At 32.3% G+C, this 13,461-nt stretch overlaps 1 protein-coding gene across 12 annotated transcripts in view; it reads right to left on the reverse strand.

The window, feature by feature from the left end:
- NCOA1 (nuclear receptor coactivator 1) overlaps positions 1–13,461 on the reverse strand; it is a 186,924-nt gene that overhangs the window by 75,241 nt on the left and 98,222 nt on the right. For all 12 annotated transcript variants that reach the window (XM_074288361.1, XM_074288358.1, XM_074288363.1 and 9 more), the window contains 3 exons: positions 7,610–7,715; positions 3,697–3,863; positions 1,423–1,520 (listed from right to left, as the gene is read on the reverse strand). In XM_074288361.1, the coding sequence (XP_074144462.1) occupies positions 1,423–1,520; positions 3,697–3,863; positions 7,610–7,698 (354 nt within the window). In that variant the 5' untranslated portion in view covers positions 7,699–7,715. The remainder of the gene's footprint in view (positions 1–1,422; positions 1,521–3,696; positions 3,864–7,609; positions 7,716–13,461) is intronic.

The following is a 13,461-nucleotide window of genomic DNA, read 5'->3' on the forward strand; positions in this document are numbered from 1 at the left end:
GAAAATCACACATAATGAATCACATACATTTCAAAGTACAAGAAATCAGAAATCTAATATGTCAGTATTGTCATAGTTTAAAAAAATTTTTAAATAGTTTTAAAAAAAGTTATAGTCATAAGATATTCTATATGGAAAGAAAATGGGCCTGTGCAGTGAAGCTTCAAGTAAAAATTCACAACCTTTTCTAGGAGTAAATTTTATGTAGTCAAATCTGGAACAAATCATTAAAATTAAATTGTTGCAGAGGATCTCATACGTTATTATGAAAGGCCAAGTCTCATTTTTTATTTCAAAGAATGCTTATGAGAAGACTGTGAAATGAGAATCTAGAATGCTTCACAAAAAGATTTTATTGACATCATAGTCAAAATTTCTATGAATTTGGATTAAAAAAGATAAGGAATGGCTAGAATAAGAATGAAGACACATCTAGTATGTCTTAATAATAGTGTTTCCATTTTTCATGTCATTGGCATAGTTAGTAACAACATAACGATATAGCCTAAAAAATAATGTTTAAAAATAGGAAATATTTTGTTTTTAAACTTTGTATTCTCAGTGCCTAGAAGAGTACTTTACTTAATAAACATTAGTTAGGCAAAAGAAGGACACAGAGGTTTTGTTTTTTACTAACATTTATATAGGGTTTAACAGACATTTTAATCAGATTCATTTATATATCCATATATCTGATGTATTTATACAAAGGAGAAATTGGACAGTAAGAAGATCCACTTAAATGGAAGGTTCATGCAGTAATGAGAAAAAATTAAATAGTAAGGAGAGAAAATAAGTTACTGAAAAAAAAAATTTTTTTTTTTAGTTTTTTTTTTTGTTTTTTCTTGGTGGGGGGAGGGGGGAAGATTAATTACAACACGTTTTAATGTTTGATGATCAAGAGTAATGATCAAGAAGCCAGCTTATTCCAGGCAATAAATACTCTTTTTTCTTCTAATACTTTAAAGTTTTAAGAGAAGGAAGAAAAATATAACTAACTTTCAGGAAAAGAAACTTATCTAAAGAAGGCATCCCTGTGTACAGCAAGAAAACTCATCTGCAAATCAAAAAAGTAACTGTACACAATACCTTAATCCTGAAGTAGACATTAACATTTGCCATATGAGAACACAGTAATTCTAAAATGTTTTATTTTCCCAACAAGTCCTCAAATTCCATACTTAAGGACAAATAGAATGTTTTACTGCAATCCTCTTTATCATCCTTCTGAAAGCATTTTCTAGTAAAGGCTTTTTCAAGGATATCAAGCATTATTTTCAACAAAAAAAGTGTCTTCAAAGCTGTCCTCTTCATCAAGAATATCCCTCATTTGTTTAAAGTGTTACATGTGAAAAAATTCTATGATTGGCAGGATAAGAATTAATGACTACTCTGTCATCCACTGATGATAGGCATACCCACCTCCAAGAGAAGTGGTCCTAAAGATTCCTTTTCAATTACTCCTTGACTACTTGATGAGATGTCTGATTTCTGGACGTCATCATCTGTTGCTGTTTTCTCTGTAATAAAAGAACTTTTTTTGGTCAAATAATACTCAAATTTCCTAGCACTAAATGGAAAGGGCATAGAAAATGTAGTTTCAACAGAACTTTACCTCAACAAATCACCCAAGTCACCCCCTTTAATCAAGTGACCATCTAAGATAGATAACTAAGAATTATGTAAAGTTCTATAAGCAATGAAGGTACATAATTTAAAATATTGTACTCATTTACAAGTATAAGACCAAATAAATGTTACTTTTACTAACATTATTTTTTTGCTAATTATAAGAATCAAAAGGCAACAGAGAGTTTTACTGTATTATAGAGGATGACAGCATATTACCAATTATAATTTGTGCAAAAGAACTGGGTTCTAAGACATCATCATAAGCAGGTAGGGATTGGAACTGGACATGTTTGTGTAGGAAGCTCCCAAAGAGAGAAATTCCTTAACAAAGGAAGCCTAAGTCTTCTTTACAACTTATAGCCATAAGGAGTTACCTAGAGCACTAAAAATTTAAGTCACTTGCACAGGGACAAATAATTGATATATATTAGAGGACAAAGTTAAACACAGGTCCTGCTCCAAGACTATTCTCAATCCAGTATGCTAGTGGTGTCAAACTCAGTCAAAGATCACTAACTCTACAGGCTGTATACTAAAATCCAGGCTTTGCTGTATTTTTAATTGTTTTTAAATATTTATTAACTATATCTTAATCTGCTTCAATGAAGAACTTACTGTGGGCAGCATCTACTATAGGTTGTGTGTTTAGCACCTCTGTACTATTAAAATGTCATCCTTATAGGGCATGGCATGAAGGGAATGTAGACCTGGGGAAAAAAGGAGGCCAGACAGCAAGAGCAGCATGGGTTAACACATGAGTAGCCTAAATGCTTTTGCTGTAGCCATGAAATATTAAAAGATCCAAAGGAAGACTTTTAACACTTGAAAGATGCCCTTTGAAAGACTAACAGAAAAATACAGAAAAGAATCACACAAAAAGTGAAAAAGTAAACCAAATGAACCCAATGCACTATCAAAAATATACACACTGAGAGATCATGGACCAAGTGAAATATAACATCAAAGTTCATGGTTACCAGAAGAATGGCTTAACTTTTATTGTTCTACAGATCTGAATTTGTTAGACCATGTTTCAATTTAGGAAAAACATATTTTAGATATTATGAAATTTAGAGCCACATTGTCACCACTTCTATTAGCAGCTGATGCATTCAATAAAACATTTATCAACTTATGCAAAATAAAATGTGTGGTACTTATTGAGGATGCAAAATTTAGGGGGTGGGGGTGGGGTGTTGAATTCCAAATTTTCATACTCCCTTTTCCTACTTCCCTACTTCTTCAGAAGGCAAGTAAACTGATATTGATCATACATTTCTGTATTAGCCATGTTGCCAAAGAAAACAGACAACTACCCATCAGGAATTTAAAAAATTGTATGCTTCGATTTGCAATCAGAGTTCATCACATACCCCCATGCATACACATACCCACACACCAAGTTGGGTACAGAAATATATTTTACCTAAAGGAAACTAAGAGGGAAAGGGGTGAAGGAGAATAAACTAAAGGAGATATAAATAAATAAGAACTAAAATGAAGGGAAGAGTCACAAAGAGAAAGTAAAGTATAGGGTTAAAATACTCAATAAACAATCATAAATATGAATGGATTGAATTCACCAATAAAACAGAAAAGACCATCAGAATGGATAAGAAAGTAGTCCCCAAAAAGATATTGTTTATAAGAAACACCTGAAGCAGAAAGATACACATAGATTTAAAAATAAGGAATTGAGTAAAAAGCTTTAAGTAAAAAGGGCAGGAGTGGCAATCACAATCTCAGATGAAGCAATAGCAAAGAGACTTTAGACATGAACAGGGAACTTCATGCTGCAAAAGTATTACAGACAATGAATTACCAATAGTAAATATATAGTCACCAAAATATAAAAATGCAACCAGAATGAATCATAAAGAAGCAAGACAGTTTTCAAAGTTAAATACTGATTTATTATGTACTTAAAAAGTGAAGCATACACTAAATAATAAATATTCTCAGTTTTACATGTAATATCCTGTTCTACTGTATATATAAATGCTTATTTGGGGTATAAATTTAATTAAAAAAAAAATTTTTTTTTGAAAGTAACAACAGTGTTACCTTGTTCCATTCTTTTCATTTGCTGAATCTGATCGACTGTTTTCTTTAAGATCTTGCATTTGTCTGGTTTTACACTCAGACTGTCGATATCACCAATGTTAGCAGACAGTAACTCAGCCAGCTCTTCTAAATACTTGTTTTCTTGTTCCCTGCGCCTCTTTTCAGTGCTGTTCACAAAAAGAAAAATTTAAATTATACTTTCATACTGCTATTTTTTTGTCTGTGTGGCATTTAATAGACAAATATATACATAGAGAGGCTTAATTTTTCATAAAAACTCAAAAACTTAAGAAACTAATGTGAATCTGTTAAAAAATAAGGAAATTAAAATGAAACTTTAATTCCATTATGCAAGTGATATATATATATATTGAGAATACTTATATAATATCAATGTAAACTCTTAAATTCTGATATGTTTGGATTTTCCACATACTTGATTTTATGAAGACAAGGCAAACACGTAGAAGCAGCTAGGTAGTGTAGCAGATAGGGCAGTGCAGAGCCAAGGGTCAAAGAACTGATTTCAAACTCTTCACTTTGCCTTAATTTTTTCAACTGTAAATGGGGATATTAACAACACCTAACTTGCAGAATTGTTCTGAGGATCAAATGAGGTATTTGCAAAACACTTAGCACTGGTAAACAGTAGGTGCTATATAAATCCCTTTCCTGTAATAATAATAAAACTAGAAATTTGATTAACTCTTAGTATTCATCAAAAAACTATATAAAAGGCATTAGTCCTTACAACAAAGGAAAATGCAGAAAGGTCTAGCCCTACTGCCTCCTTAACCCCAAATAAACTAGAGTTAGATAGCAGAAATAAGTAACTAAGTTTTTCAAACAACCAGAATAACAACCTGCTGCCCACAGTCACAGAAGCATAATAAATAAAACTTTACTACTACTTATATAGTAGAATGGAAAGAGTTCTAAATTTGATGTTAAAGAAAATGTATTCAAATACTGACTGCCCAGGTGACTGTGTCCAGACATAACTTTACTGAAGACCCGAGTACAAATTTGACCTGAGGTAATTACTATCTGTGACACCAGGAAAATTAGTTTAACTTCTGTTTGCCTTAATCCAATGACAAGGGAAGTGACAAACCACTCCAATATCTTTGTCAAGAAAACCCCAAATGGGATCACAAAGATTCAGATACAACTAAACAACAAGATCCTTTTCAGCTCTACAATTCTACAATATTGCCAATGATCATTAATGATCCTTCTTTTTCTGTAATTTAATTTATTCAAATAACCAGGTGGCGCCAAGAAAAAAAGTAAAAAAAGGAAAGCATGCTAACTTAGAATAAATTATACCCATATGAAAAGACTGGTTTTAAAAGTTTTAAAATATATTTAAATCACTGATCAATTTAAACTTTATTGTGGAATATGATCTGAGGTGCTATTATGCTCTCATTTTCTAATAATAAACTTTTTTTGTTGAAAATTTTACCAGCATTTTATGATCCTACACTACTCAATGTGTTCTAATGACACTGCCTAATCAATCCCATTGACTTTTTTTTACTAATCCAGAACCAGAAAATTTTAATAATTAAGTTATATATAGTATAGTATATTTTGTATAGTATAGTATAGCATAATTTGAAATGGAAGAGCAAGTATCTTCCTCCTTTTTTTGTTTTCCTACTTTCCTTTTATATTGTTAAGCTCTTGCTTTCTTTGTCTTACTCCAAAGCTATAAAGTATGGCAATGACACTTTGACTGGTATGAGAGAAGATGTATATATCAATTAAGGAAATATTATTTCATATTTTTTCTATTTTAAATGACATTCTTTTTTCATTCCTTTATAATTCCTTTCTTTCATTCTTTTATAATTTTTAAATTTCATGATGGCATTATAGATTGTCCTGATATTTTCATTTTATGTATGGGTTTCCCCAAATCTTTTACATTATGACTCAATTTACCTTTCATATTTTATATTACTTACCCCTTCAAACATTACATGTTCTAACCAATTTAACTATTTCTAGGTTGTATTCTATCATTAAATTATAAGTTTTAATTAACTATTTACAAATTGTATTACATTTCTAAGAACAGGGACTGGGGGGCCGGTAGGTGGCGCAGTGGATAGAGCACCAGCCCTAAAATCAGGAGGACCTGAGTTGAAATCTGATCTCGGACACTTAACACTTCCTAGTTGTGTGACCCTGGGCAAGTCACTTAACCCCAGCCTGGGGGGTGGGGGGGAAGAGGAACAGGGACTGTTTTTGTATTTTATTTTTGCATTCTTAGTACATTGTGTGTGTGTGTGTGTGTGTGTGTGTGTGTGTGTGTGTGTGTGTGTGTGTGTGTGTGTGTGTATGTGTGCAGCGAGCTCTTAAAAATGCCTGTAATAGTCAAATAAATTAAAATTTTAAATTTTTTTTGTAGGTGAGTAGTCTTTGAATTTTGTTTCACACATGAAAGTGTTGTTGTACATTGTTATTTAGTTACTGAAGCAATATCTGACTCTTCATGACCCTATCTGAGGTTTTTCTTTGCAAAGATATTCAAATACTTTGCCATTTCCTTCTCTAGGTCATTTTACATAAGAAGGAAACAGAAAAACAGGTTGAGTGAATTGTCACCCAGCCAGCTTAAGTGTCTGAGGTCATATTTGAACTCAGGTCCTCCTGACTCCAGGCCCAGTTATCCTTTCCCTACCTATTATATATTTATATATTTTCACAATCTAACACCTATCTTGGAGTCATTTTTTTAAACAGTTCCCTCTCAAACACCAATTTGCTGGCTATTTTTCACTTCCATTTTCATAACTTGAGGTTAGACTCACATTTCATTATGTCTAGATTACTGTAAGAACCTCTCTAATTCACTTTTGTTTCCTCTTTCTTTCTCCCTCAATCCACAGTGTACACTGACAGATAAATCATTTATTTATTAACACTGATTTTGCCATGTTGCTCCTAGATCTAAAAATTTTAGTGGTTTGTTAGAACCTCAGCATAGAACTCAAATTGCTCAAGCCTGTCTTCCAAAGGCTGGTATAATAAAATGGTTGTGCCCCACTTGTCTTCTATTCTTTAATAGCTTCCAATGAGGTGATTAAGGTACTGTTTCTTGAATATATGTTCATTCCCCTTTGTATTCCTTATACTTTTTCTCCATATGGAATACTTGTCACTTTGTCCTCTATTCCAATGTATTCTAGCCTAAAAATCCAGTTTGAGTTCTATTTCCATAGAATCAGAGAACTAGACTTGTAAGAGACCTTCCAAATGTTACCAACTCTATCACTCATATTACAAAATACAAAATTCCACTTTCTATTTCATTAGCAAATAAATGCCAAGCACAGAGCAATAAAAGAGCTGTCATTTAAACAGAACATTAAGACTTAATACTTTACATTCACTATTCTTTTTTATTCTCATAAAAACATTGTAGAATAGATATTTCCTGTATTGCTGCTCCTATTTTATAGATGAAAAAACCAAGACTGAGAATTAAATTTACTTTCTAATGGTCATGTAGCTACTAAGTCTTAGAGTAAAAATCTGAACACATATTGCTTCTGATTCCAAAATTCAATATATTTTCTACTCTACAATGTGTGAGTAGTAATAATTTATAATTATGCTTGGGAAATCAACCAAATTGATAAATAAAACAGTAATAAAGATAATAATACAGATAATTCAAAAATACATTAAGTAGAATGTACTATGTATAACCGATGACATTGTAGATAAGAAATATTACATATAACATCAGACTTTTTTCAGTGTTGATTGGTTTTGCTAACCTGTCTTTTTTTTCTCATTCATCTTCTTTATTATAAGGAAAGGCTCTCTTGGAGATGGGGAATTCACTGGGAAATGTAGGCCATATAAAAACAACATGTCAAAATTTGAAAGTTCTTACCTTGATGCCAGTGTGTCACATGGTGATCCTTTTCTCTTGTGTGAATCTGGGTTAGAAGGGTCTGTCGAACTGTCTCCGAGGCCACTCATGTTGAGCTATTTCACACCTAACCAAAAAAAGACAGTAAAGAAACTAGTAGAAAATGCTAACCAAATAATGTAAAATTACTGGGTACATGTAATTGAAGTCTATTTTAAAAAATCAGTTGTTCACTGAATACATTATAAGTATTATAGTATGTTACACAAGAACATTGGAATCAGGAGTCCTACATTAAAAGCCTAATTCTACCACTAGTTAACTGGACAAACCAAATAACTTACATCTTTCTTGCTCCATTTGTCAAAAAGGAAAATTAATGCCTGCATTTCTCTGAAATGAACACACTTTTGATAGAACCTGAACAAAGAACCTATTCCAATGCCTCATCGCAGCACAGTGCTGACCTTGAATTCTCAAAGCAAAATACAAGATTATCCAGGTTACATCCAGGTTGTATTGTCCTAAAAAGGCTTTGGGTTTGATTGTGACCAAAAAAAAAAAAAAAATTATGTCTGCTTTCTGAGAACATTAAATAATTTTCCAAATAAATTAAACATGGAGAAGTTCACCATTAATAGACTGACCATTTGATGATGGCTTATTGTCTCATGACAACCTGTGAAACAAAAAAACATAAAACAGTACACCTATCTCCAACATACATGTCTGCTTTTAAAAGGAAGCAGATACTACTTAGAATAACAGTTATCAGACTTTCTATAAACATTAAATGGATCTGGTGGTATTCTAAATTTCAGATGACTGTCCAGCAACTAAAAAGTGGATAAACTCCTGTAAGAACTGAAATCACGTCAACATAAAAAAATCTTGTTATAAAAGAAAGGATTTTATAAAATAAAATTGTATAAAGTTGCATGAAAAAAAAAACTGTCTAAAAGGTACTCTTTGAAGAGGCAAAGAAAAGGGTAATTTATGTTATTACTTTTATCATATATTCAAGGACAGTAAAAATATTTCTTAGGATATTCAGTAATCTTGTATTGCAGTGTTCAAGGTAAGCACTTTAAGATAAGAAAAAAGATAGCTTTAAAAATAACTCAAATTTATAAAATAACATCTGTTATGGTGATAAACCATGTACGAAAATTAAAAGAACTTGGTAGATTACTCTCTATCTTAAAATAACATATACTTTAATATTTTTTCATGTAAACAGGCTACATAAGAGGACATTAAAAAAAGAAAAAACAAAACAAAAAAGAAAAGAAAAAAAGGAAAATTCAGGAATAAAAACCAAGAAAGGCAAAGAGAAGAAAGTCAAAGTGTATTACATCAAACAGCATCATAAAAATAAAACCAATTATATTTTAACAGAAATGACAGATTTCCAATATGAAAGTTCTTTCCAAACTATTATTTTTCTATGCATAGTCAGATGAAAATCAGTATTAACTCAGAAGAAAGAATAAAAATAAGATATGGCATGTAATTAAATGTCATTGAAGGAACAAGGCACAATGAGGAAGAAAAAATATTACAGAAGCCAAAATTCCACCATCTTGATCATCATCTCCCTCAAACGTTAATGGAAATGATCCAAGGTTCTGAACTGAAGAGCATTAGGAATAGCTATATCCCCCTGCAATATACTTGCTTCCAGCCCAATCCTCTCAGCTACCACTAAAGGAAAAATAATTGTAAAAAGAGGGCCCATCTTCTGCTGCACCAATAGCAACAACTACTGACCAACTGCCACCAACAGATAAATAAGCACAAGAGCCCAGAAAGTGATACCACCTCCAGACCATTGATTTCCAAGCCCAACTCTCATAACCATCATTCAAGCAAGCAGCTCCTGTGAAAGAGATACCAATCATCACCAGCTCTCAACCAACCACTATAAAATAAGGTAGGCAAACCAGATTATTTGAAGCAGCAAAGCACATTGAGATGATGAGAGAACATATGGCCAAACAAGTCAAATCACCAAATTCTAAAGGGGACAGTCCAGAACCTCGAACCCAAAATTCTTTGGAATAGTAATGTCTCTATGACTATACACTCAGACATTATCCTGGGAAGCAATGTCTATGGAGATGCATGTTGGTAACTACTTTTTTAGGGGCTACTGCCACATATTTTGAAGACTCTTTGTAGGCTCTACATATACTTGCACATACTTGCATATAATCTGATGAATTCTTTCAATCTAATTTGTCCTTGGGTGCTAATCTGGGAAATTTTCTTGAGAAATATCCTGTCTTGCTTTTGATTTTTTTTTTTTTTTAGGTAATCAAATTACTCTGAGATTCTTTAAAAGCTATCTTCAACTAATTACTGTTTCAATTAAACTCCTTTCATAAATTACATGAGGCAGATATTAGCATTCCCACTTAACAGATGGAAAAATTAAGATAACAGGATGTTTTCTTTTAAGAACATTGAGCAGCCATGAATAAAATTCATGGAAATTATTACATTCCTGATTATTTGCTGTCTGCATTATTAAGTCTATCTCTTTTAGGAACAAGAGTGAGGACTGGGGTTGCTCGCTGGCAAGGAACAAGAGACACCAGCCATAAAGAACGAGATCATAAATAAATTAGAGGAACATAGGCTAGTTTACCTCTCAGACTTGTGGAGCAGGAAGGAATATATGACCAAAGAAGAACTAGAGATCATTATTGATCACAAAATAGAAAATCTTGACTACACCAAATTAAAAAGCTTTTGAACAAACAAAACTAATGCAAACAAGATTAGAGAGGCTTGGAGAGACTTACATCAACTGATGCTGAATGAAATGAGCAGCACCAGGAGATCATTATACACTTCAACAACAATACTGTATGAGGATGTATTCTGATGGAAGTGGATATCTTCGACAAAGAGAAGATCTAATTCAATTCCAATTGATCAATGAGGGACAGAATCAGCTACACCCAGAGAAGGAACACTGGGAAATGAGTGCAAACTGTTTGCATTTTTGTTTTTCTTCCCAGGTTATTTTTACCTTCTGAATCCAATTCTTCCTGTGCAAGAATTTTGGTTCTGCACATATATATTGTATCTAGGATATACTATAACATATTTAACATGTATAAGACTACCTGCTCTCTAGGGGAAAGGGTAGAGGAAAGGAAGGGAAAAATTGGAACAGAAGTGAATGCAAGGGATAATGCTGCAAAAAAATTATCCATGCATATTGTCAAAAAAAAAAGTTATATTTATATAATTAAAAAATTAAATAAAAAATTTTTAAAAACTGAGTTTTAGTTTACTTCAAGTTCAATGAGACAATTATATAATGTGGTAGTCAAAAAACCTAACATCTTTTTTTTAAAAGACATTAAAGCTTGTTTAAAAAGATTCTCCATTTCCTTTTAAGTCAAAAATCTTTAATGCAACCTTATTACCTCCAGGATAAAAATATATATATATATATACATACACACACTATGAGGCATTTTAAAATCCTCTGACTAGACACAGTGTACATATCCTAATTATTAACAGTCTATTCTTGAACTATGGAGTAGAGAGACAATAGGCTAGTCAAAGTATATCCCTAGTAAGTGGCCAGAACACCAATGATGACCTAGCCTACAAAATCAAACCATGATCTGGAAGGGACTGAGATTTTTCAGAAAGCTAAGTTCTACTGTTTCAAGAATCTAAATAGGTTATTTTTTTTCTTGTTTAAAATTTTATGGAAGGCTTAATGACATAAGAAAGAATAAATAGACACTTGGGAAAACTTGGGTTCTATTCTTGCTCAATTCATCTAATAATCTGTTCTGTAGCTTTGGGCATGTACTTAAACATTTTTTAGAGCTCCTTTTACTGAACTAAATGTTTTCTCAGGCCTCCCCCTTCAGCTCTCTAATTCTAAAACATCATGAAAATTCTAAAATGCTTTACATACATTACAACATTCTTAAATCAAGGATATTGAATATAACTTATCCTTTTCTTGAAGACTGAGGATGATCACATTATGAACAAAGATTACTACAGACAATAAGGCCCTTTGGGCCAGTTGTGATTAATTGGGTTGTTTCCCTATAAACCAAATAGTGCTTTGTTTTTGTAGATAAGAAATTTTAGTTTTAGTTTTATACTTTTTGTCTTTGTTAAACTTTTGTTTTCTCCAAATCTATTCAGATTAAGGCTTAATCGTTTACTTTTAGTTGTCTTTATTTCTTTCTTTTTGAGATCGATAAACAAGGGAGGCTACTAGATGATGATGTTCAATCTAAATGAAGTTTGTTTTTATTTTATATCTACCTAACAAAAGGCTGTTTTTTCTTCACATATATACCACAAAAACACAATAAATAATAACTCCACTTGTTGACCCCTTTTCTTTGCCCAAATGAACTGCCAAATTCTAGTTCTTATATTTAATAAACCAACAATTTTTTTCAAAAAAAAAAAAAAAAAAATTAGTCATGTTTGCTGAAAAAGAAATCTAGGCCACAAAGGGAGCTTGAGTTAACCTCTCACACAATCATCACATATATGCCCATTTCAGAAAAGGAATATCAAAGAAGGGAGAAGCACTTGTGTTTTGATCAAATAGGTCAATAAGAGAGTTGTACAAGACTGTAAGGGAAGTTCAATCCATTGTTTCTACTTGCTCTGGATAAGCTTTCTCTCAAGTGAAATTTCTCATTAAATGCTTAGTGCCTGTCCTATGATTGATGTCTCAGAATCAGCATCTAAATTTGTGTTAATGTCATATTGAAGGCACCATCTGTGGTATTATAAAAATGCCAATTTCCTCATCTTAAATTTTTTTCCCTAGCTGAAATCTTGTCACAAATATAGTTTCCAACACAAAAGAAATATTTCTCTATTAGATTATGTATATTTCTCTTCTAGATTATGCATATATAAAATACTCTCTCCTGATCCCCATCCTATATATGTGACCAATCTTTCTCAGTATCTTTTATAGGCTCATAATCCATAATATAAATTCTAAATGAAAATTTCCCTAAGATTCTATGTTTGCAGCTTGTCTCATTACACTATCTTCCCAGGGAGCCATGAGCTTAAGATCTAGCCTCTCTATCTGTAGCCTTGTTGCTCCTTAAACTTTATAGGACCCCAGCACTCTGCATTCTGCCTCAAACAGATCCTTGACCTGTTTTCTAGATCACATCTGCAATGGTCAGCTCTTGCCTCCTTTATGGATTTCCCCAGATGGCACCTTCCCATTCAGCTCATATCAATTCCTTTCCCCCTCCATATTCCCCACTCACATATTACTAGTCAAGTTTAGGTCTTAATCATCTCTCACTAGAACTATTGCAAAAATTTTTAACATCACCCTTTCTCTTATCTCTCTACTTTTCAATTCATACTTGACTCCACTACCAAACTGTTATTGCTAGCATTTAATCTGAATATGTTTTCCTTACTCAAAAAATCTTCAGAGGCTTAGCATATGTGATAAAATATAAAATGCTGTGCCCAGCCTTTAAAATCCATCAAAATATGGCTTCAATCTTCTAGTCTTATTTCATTTCTACATCTTTATTCACACTCTGACTTAAACTAGCCAAATAGCAGTTCTCCATGGCTTTCCATTTTTGGAACTTCTATGTCTTAGGATCCTTTGTTTCCTAAAAAACAAAAAATAAAACTAAACAACAACAACAACAAGAACCAGTTCAGGGGCTATTTCCTGCCATAGGAATTCTTCTTGATCCCTTCAAATGTTGTGTACTATCCTTCCTGATATATTTTCTATTATTTTGCATATATTTTGCACTTATCTACATACAATGATTTGTGCCCTAGATAAGCTTCTGGAAATAAGGATTGCTTTAGATTTTATTTTT

The sequence above is a fragment of the Sminthopsis crassicaudata genome, chromosome 2 (assembly GCF_048593235.1).
Source record: "Sminthopsis crassicaudata isolate SCR6 chromosome 2, ASM4859323v1, whole genome shotgun sequence".
NCBI lineage: Eukaryota > Metazoa > Chordata > Mammalia > Dasyuromorphia > Dasyuridae > Sminthopsis > Sminthopsis crassicaudata.